We start from the raw sequence: 8,647 nt of genomic DNA, 5'->3' as shown, positions 1-8,647 counted from the left end.
CACACACACACACACACACACAGTTCACAGTTCACAGTTCTTCCACATCTCTGCTAGCTGGGGCCTGAACTCCTCTGCAGACATGGATTACATGGGTGCTCATCTTGCCTTTAAATCACGCTGGAAAGAGACAGACGTCGATCTCTGTCGGCACAGCATGTCTTTCGTTCTGCACAATTGCATTAGGAACGATTTCTTTGTGAGCTATCTGTTCCTGCTGGAGAAAATCCCTCTGGGTAAGGCTTCTCGTGAAGGGCCAGGGAGACACTGTGTTGCACGGCATGGATTTGTGTTCCACAGCTGAGTGCTGAGTAACGCATTGCTTTCTGATTTCTCTGGATTATCAAATCATAACCAACCCAGGCTTGGCTATTGCGTGACATGTTGTCAAGTCCTATTGATAGCATTTGTGTCAAAATCTAAAGGGCAAAATTGGATTGGATGTCAGCATGCTTAAAACTAATGTATCCATATTTCACTGAACTATTTTTTTCTAATCTTATTTTTAAGATTGCTTCTAAAAATGCATATTCAAACCACTAGAAGTGTTCTATCTATCTATCTATCTATCTATCTATCTATCTATCTATCTATCTATCTATCTATCTATCTATCTATCTGTTTTTTGTTGTCTCTGGTAGTTCTCTCTCTCACTTTCTGGTTTTCAAATAGTATTTGCATCATAGGATGTATTCAGTGTCACCTTTGATGGTGTCATCACTGTAACAATAACCTTCTTTGTCTCTCTGTTGCTGTTAGCTTGGTGATATTCACGCACCCAAGGCAGCTGTTATGCTAGTCACGGCTTTGTTCATTAGAATAGCTATCACATTGTAGTACATAGCCCTGACAACTCTCTTTAAAGCAGTAATACTTGATGGTTTAGGCTGGTTTAGCACAGACAGTTATTATGCATAGCTGATGCACATCTGGAAAGTTATTACAAATTCAAGAGAAATTATATTATGTCAAATGTGATTAGTAAAAACAAAATAAAAAAAAAACAGATACATCTGAAATCAAAAGCTAGATTGAAAGCTGTATCTTTGTTGTGTCTCCTATAGTGGGGAAACTTCTTGAAGAACAGACATGTGTATCAGGATACATCGCGCTAGCCAAAAGTGACACTCCAAACCGCTCTAAAGTAAAGAGGTGATCACAGATACCCACTGTGTTCTGAACATGTTATTTGTAATTGGATAGCTTGCACACATAGCCGGGATTGTGTGCCTCCAGGGCAGGACTGTGGCAGTTTAACCACTCTTTGGCTGGGTTGGGGTCCAGACCAGCTTCTTGTTTGTGGCACCATAAACTCCTTAGAAGGCATCCAACTGTAAAGTAATCAGTCTGAGCAGTGATGTGCAATTAAAAGTATATTGTCGCACAATAAATCTTGTAGTTAACAGCTCTCAGCATGTGTATCTATGCCAATGTAACGTTGGAAATGTTGTCACATGTTGTCTGTTCCCTCACTAATCATGCATTTTTTCCTTCGGTTGTATAGCTTTGATTTGGGGAAGATCTGCAACAAGCTATGATGGAAGTATACTTTAATTTGACACAGTATAAAATATTTTTACCAGGAGGAGTCTGAATAAAATTAGTAAGCTAACTTAATAAAATTTTAAAGGGCTGTAATCTGGCTGGAAAAAAAAAACAAACAAAAAAACACATTTAATACACACTCAAGTGTTTATAAATAAAAACATACATCTTGTTAACAGACATGTATCCTCTTTTGTAAATTACAGTAGCATGCAGTATCCCTAACTCTAACCCTACACAAGCTCTTTGCCTATATCTCAGTAGATTACTGTTTATTATTAGTTTGTTTTATTTAGTGGCATGACTCACCTGTTAAATGTATGATGATTACTTGACAGTTAAACTCTATGCCTTGACCAGTGAAGTCATCGATGGGGAAAAACAGTTTTACGCCCGAGCACAAAATTTCTACCAAGACGTGCCTGCCACAGAAGAGGGGATGATGGGCGATTTCCTTGAACTGTCAGAAGTTGACATTGAAGGCTCCAGAGAATTCTTAAAAAAGTTTGTTGGGGTAAGCCAGTCTGTGTGGGCATGTCCCTAATCTACACAGCCTCTCATTGTTTTCTTCCAAAAAGGAACATAGCCCCCCTTTTTAATATTTATAAATACCCTTCAGTGTAGAAAGAAGAAAACATTTTACTCGCATTGCTTGTAATGACTGTCTATTTAATGTCTATTTAAACCTGTCAACTTTGACAACAGTTTAAATGTCAGGGATTCCTAACTACTATACTGAAATAACTCTTAACTCTGCACTAGCACTGAACTCGTTGACTAGGGTTTATCTCCAACTGTTTGCCCATTAATGTTTCTTTCTTGAACCCTTCTGTGACAATAGGATACAAACAGTCACCTCCAATGAAATAACGAGTGCTCACAAGCTTTATTGCCATAGGCGGTATATGAAGGGGAGTGGAAGACTAATAATTTATGTGACAGTGTACAATTTATAGTTTACTGACTGTATAATTTACTTGACAGTTTCTGTAGGTTTTCTCAAGATCATAATCTCTTAGCATTTACACAATAATATAGCTAGCCATCATTGCACAGTCTGATTGTGCACTAGTCACAGCTATCTAAAAATCAGGGCTACACAGTTTCTACACAGTCAGAACTTATTTGGATTGTGGGTTGTATATAATGGATAGACAATTGTCTCTCTCCTAGCATTGAAACCCATTGAGTGCAGTTTGTCTCCGTCTCTGACAGGGTCCAGGGAAGGCTGGCACGACATGCGCTCTAGACTGCGGCAGTGGGATTGGCAGGGTCAGTAAGAACGTCCTCCTGCCCGTGTTTGAGACAGTGGAAATGGCTGACATGATGGAGAACTTTCTCATCCATGCTCACGAGCATTACCTAGGCGACGATGCAGACCGCGTCGAGACCTACTACTGCTACTCCCTGCAGGACCTGACCCCTCCCGTTGAGAAGTATGATGTCATCTGGATACAATGGGTCGCATGTAAGTGTTGTCAGGAACCTTTTGAAAATTAGATATATCGGTATATGCCCGGGATCTAATTCTGTTTTTTTTTTTTTTTTTTTTTGGTAAACTTTTTTAGAATTATCAGCCCAAAGCCTTTAAACGGCCCTTTTGAAACATTAATGGTAATCAGTATATTGATTGAGAAGTTAGAAGAACTATAAACTGTGCAGATTTGAACTAATGAAAACATAACTTTAAGGATGGTCACCTTTCTGAGCGACAGTTGCTCTTCATGTTGGAGCAAAGTGTGCTTCTAGAGTGGAGAGCCCTTAGCACCCTAATCACAATGTTGCTGGGTCCTTGTGTTACTGAATGATGCAGAAATAATGGAATATTTGCACTACACTTACAACCCTTAAGATGCTTTTTTTGCTGTAGAAGCAAAATGCAGAGCTATCACTGGATAAATTAGGAATGGTAGGTGATTCTTTCTGAGATCTCGTCACGATCCACAGGGAGTAGAAGCAGCTGGGGATATTTTTAACTTCTTTTAGTTCTAGTGTCTGGTTTCGCTTTCAGCGGCACGCATGATATAGTGTCAGGAGGTGCATGTTTGAATTACACAGGACTTAATTAACTTGTGTCATTAAAGGGTGGTTTCTCTTGCTATTCGGTAAAGGTAAGCATAGGGACACCTGTGGAATATTTAGCAAAATCTAAATAGCTTACAAAAAAACCCAACACATTTTTCGTGTCATTTTTAGCTAACACAAAGGTTTATTATTGCCCACTCACTGTGTTATTATACAAACTTTGGGGGTACTTAAGGTGTGTACATAGTTGAAGATCCTTTCACATAGGATTGATATATTATATGTCCATTCATTAGTACGTTTGTATGTGTGTGCCGCATTTGTATTGTTCACTATAATACACTGTACCTTAAAAAATGTTAATCACGTTTGATGAATCTTGGGAACAACCTTTTAAATCAAAAGATGACCTACTTATGCAAGTTTGCTTTTCATTGGTTACAATTTTTTCAGCATACCAGTGACCTACTTGCAAATTTCTCTCTCTATATAGATGTATGTCATGGTCACCTCACAGTGCTGTTTCCATGGCTCTGTCGTCTGAGTTGTTCCTTTTGTGTCTTTGATATATTATTTACAAAGCTTGATTTGTATGAGGTTTCATAAACTAGGCTTCTCTTTTATCATTTCAGGTCACCTCACTGACAAAGATTTGTTCTCATTTCTGATGAGATGCAAAGCCAGCCTTAAACTGAACGGAGTTATAATTGTGAAGGATAACATGGCCAGAGAGGGCTGCAGGTTGGACCCAGATGACAGCAGTTTGATCAGACACATTGACATAGTCAAGAGCATTATCTGGAAAACTGATCTGGAGATCATCTGCATACAGAAGCAGGAGGGCATACCCGAATCACTCGTTCCTGTATGGATGATTGCCTTGAAGTAGACTACTTAGGATTGCGGTGTTTGTTGTAGAAAGAAAGACCAAAAGTTAGTACGCGCCATCTTATTAACACCTTATAGAGGATCTCAATTCTACATGATTGAACATTATTAATCCCTTGACTTCATACTTCAACTTCAACAGGGCAAAAAACTGTGCATATGAAAGGAAAAATACAGTATCATTATAAACAATCAGAGTAGAATTAACTAAAGCCATTCTCAGTGTACTACATTTGGCTAATAGCGTTATATTACTGTAAATCTGGTGATCAGACACTTGGTTAAAGATAATTTGCAAATCAATCACGCACGGAGCTCACAGAATTGTAGGCAGTGGTGCCCACAGAAATTGTCAGGCCTGGGACAAGGTTTTGAGACAGGCCCCTCCATCCCCTGAAATGAGAGCATTTTGATGTCATTGCTGTCATGTACACGCTCATGCACAACAACCACACATTCTTGGAATGCAAGGGGTAATTAACAGTAATAGCTTTTCGTGTGGTGGGAATGCCGGTATACATTTTTCCTATTTGGTATACAAGTCTGTTTGATTAATTAGTTTTGTATGCAGGAAACCTTTGCAAACTGAGTAGAACACCTTTTTACTGGCAATCATTGTATAATCCTTTACAATAAATATTTAATCCAAGAACAAAAACCGCATTTAAAATTTAATCTATAGCGTGTGGTTGAAAACAGTCAATTATTTTAGACTGGCGTACATTTATTTTTTGTGTGATATCTACCTACATTTGCCACCAAAATGCATTGTTCCTTAAATAGTTGTTCCACAGTTTTGGTCTCTATATTTATACCTATCTGTTTTTATAATATATATTTTGAATAGATTAGAAAAGGTGATGTGCTCTGTGCCAAAACTTAGCAAATATTTGAATGTAAGTCAATTTATTAAAATAATACATACATTGTGTTTTCTAGTCATGAAGTATTGGTTCAGGCTTTGGAAAACCACAATGTTCAATTTCTAAGTCACTATAATTTGCAGGATGTTGAAATGATTGTCTATTAAAAAAAGAAAAAAAACTTCCAGTTTAGTCTATATAGATACCTTTTAAAAATCTTTTAACCATGTTTATTAATATTTATTTCTTATTATCCAGATATGCATTCCTTTGTTATTAATCATGTCATTTGTTGTAACTAAGGTCTTTTGGCCCCTGAATTTTTTACCAAGAAATTACAACATCTAATTGATCAAAGCGTTTCTGTAAAAAAGCAGTAAAAATGCTTTCTACCTGTCTCGGTATGCTTAACTGTTTATTTATCTGAATTGCACTTACAAAATTATGTTTATAAACTTTATAAACTATTAATGCTATTTTGTTTTTGATTAGATTTTGTGCCAATTAACCAGAATTGCTACTTGTCATCCTTTCATAAGTTTTGATCAAGCTGTTATTAATTAAACATGAAACAATCTTGTAAATTGCATACCCACAGAGGTACAGAATATTGTCATTTCATAAACTTGAGATTGGTACTTGAGATTACAGGGCATAAATAGTGATATCTGTTAGCCTGTCTTCATTTTTTCCCCACTTATTATCATGTCACAAATTTGAATAATTGTCACAGTTCAAGATTTGATGAGAGTGGGACTTGATTTGTGACATTTAAATTGAATGCTGTAATCTTCAGGATTTATGAATGCAATGTGTTGCATCTCAAAGACTGAAACTCGAAATATAAAATTAATAATTAACTGAACAGAACAGAATGTCTACTTATGTTACATTGAATCAATATCACCTACTTTTAGAGGGTGAAATACAAAAGAAAACTGTAACGACAAAACAAGTATTTTATCAGATAATATATAGTGTGTGCTATTTCAGTGGAATACAGTCCTCAGTAAGAACAAACGCCAGTGGCAAAATAAAGGCTGCAGCAAAATTTCTACACCCCAGAACAGACATGATTGGCATTTCCTTGTTTTTTCAATATCTATAAAGAAGTTTTAAATACACCCTGACACATGGTGGGGAGTTGATTACAAGGCAGTAATCCCCCCAAGTTTGTTCTGGCTTGCATATTAACAAGTGGTAAAGTCATGAATATACCAGCCCAAAACCATTGCTATTACAAATCAACACATCTTTTAAAAAAAAAAAAAAACTTCCATGGAAAATATCTGTTGAATTTAGCCAGGCGAAGCGGTTTAAACTGATTCTTTCAAAATGTTATTGTTTTCCTGCTCCTCTGCTGTTTGTAGAGCATTCTAATCAGACAATTGTCAGACAATTTAAATTTGACTCTGGATTATATTCTCATGAATGGAAACAGTTACATGTATTTAAAAAAAATCAAAATTATTGCGACTAGTACAGATTAAGGGCATGGAAAGAAAGAGGGTAATAAAAGACCACACAATGAGTAGAATATATTAATCTGTAATCTGGGATCAATGGCAAAGAAACTGTCTTGATTAGATGATAGAAACCTACCAGAAGGACACCCAGGCTCACCATCCACACGTCAAGATCTGTACTGTAATCGTACAGAACGAAAAGTTAACCCAAGCCATGTGGCCGCATGTAAAAAATTGTTCTTTGTTCCTGCATTCTCTTTGCAAATCTTTAACAAACTCACTTTGGGGGGATACTGGTGCACTCCCCCCTTTTGGTCATTTTTATAACGAACACGTGACAAAAGCCCACCTTGCTCAGGCTTGCTCAGAGACAGTCCCAAAGGTAAAACATGCTACTGAATTTATCAAACATGCACAAACTAAAAACACATTGGATAATAGCCATAGATTTATATGCAAAATAAGACAGTATTCCTTTAAAATTGCAATGCATTTTACACAGTGATTATCATCAGCAGTAGGTGGTTAATAACAGGAGGCCAGACAGACATTTTACCAGCTCAAAATGTGTTAAAAATGGAAAGATTCATGTAGTAAGTGGAATCATAAGCCTATAGTAAATGTTACAGTCTGTAAATACCTCAAACTGTACAGTTTGCTGATGATGGTTTATTCCATGACCACAGAATATCAGATTCCTCCATTAGAGATGTTTTTATTATCTGGACTTTATTAAAATGGGATTGTCCTAATTGTTTTCTAACTGTTATATTTGATGCCATCTGCTTTCTGTTAGTGTCTAATCTGATGTACTGGTGGAGTCTACAAAGGGAATGAAGTCATTTTACACTACAGATAACAGGAAATGGTTTTGGAAAATATAGACTTGAAAATTACATAAATTAATAAAGTATGCCTTTTTAAATATAACTGCATTCTCTAAAATAATTTTTACAAAAATGAAAGTATTGCACTTCTCTGCTTCTCTACTTCATTTGATATTGTATTATTGATCACATATAGTTTTTATATAAAATCTTTAAACTCGTTTATATAGTTTCTATAGTTTATCCAGAATCACCTGTGATATACATTGATAAAATCATTAACCCATTGCACTGAATTGTTCTAGTCGTTGATACAGTACACTTGGAGTTTGTTTCAATTTTTTATTGGCATTTTCAGAATTACATTAAACAGCTTCAAATTGGCTTTATAAACATATTTATGAAATATTTGTATCCTCTATTATTTTATCGAATTATGTTTTAAAGGGTTAGTTAATGTGGTTTCAATTAGTGTCTGATTACTCATTGATTTGTGGACTAAAGGAAGGCATGTTAAAATCATTATAAAAACCCTTAAGGCTCTTTAACCACTTGGGTCTCTTGGTGATGGTATTAGGTTTTCTTCTAGACACTGAAAAAAAAACATTAGGTGTTGCTAACGTCTGTGTATGATTAATATTATTGCTCATTCAATTTGTACTTATTATAATAGGTTGTGTTTATTCCATGCTAGTTTGGAGTGTTTGAAGTTATGGGAGCCTATACTATATAATATTATGCAAGTTAGACTTTAATAACTTCTCGATTTTAACAATTACAGTTTTTAAAATGTGATACCAGATGTATTCCCTTGAAATGTGTTAATCAATAAAACATTTATTTTAACTAAAAAAGGGCTATGCTGCATAGTATAGAAAAAAAAACATAAAAACACACACACAAAAACATAGTTTTTGTTGTTTTAGGTCATATTTTACAATTATTATTTTAACACTACAGAATCATTACATTTAAAAATGTATAGACCACAGGACCCATCACACTTGTCCTTGTCATGATTATTCGGAAGTAA

The 8,647-nt window shown here is 35.7% G+C and overlaps 1 protein-coding gene across 1 annotated transcript; it reads left to right on the top strand.

Moving 5' to 3' along the window:
* On the top strand, window positions 1–7,698 carry mettl11b (methyltransferase like 11B). The gene is made up of 4 exons (XM_041277219.1): window positions 1–236; window positions 1,884–2,059; window positions 2,761–3,013; window positions 4,203–7,698. Exons 1-4 carry the CDS (start codon window positions 83–85, stop codon window positions 4,457–4,459), a joined length of 840 nt encoding a protein of 279 aa, XP_041133153.1. The 5' UTR covers window positions 1–82; the 3' UTR covers window positions 4,460–7,698.
* Window positions 7,699–8,647: the final 949 nt, after the last annotated feature.

This window comes from Polyodon spathula, chromosome 18, assembly GCF_017654505.1.
Source record: "Polyodon spathula isolate WHYD16114869_AA chromosome 18, ASM1765450v1, whole genome shotgun sequence".
Taxonomy (NCBI): Eukaryota; Metazoa; Chordata; class Actinopteri; order Acipenseriformes; family Polyodontidae; genus Polyodon; species Polyodon spathula.
The sequence above is the reverse complement of the archived record's forward strand: the minus strand, read 5'-3'. Positions and strand labels throughout refer to the sequence as shown.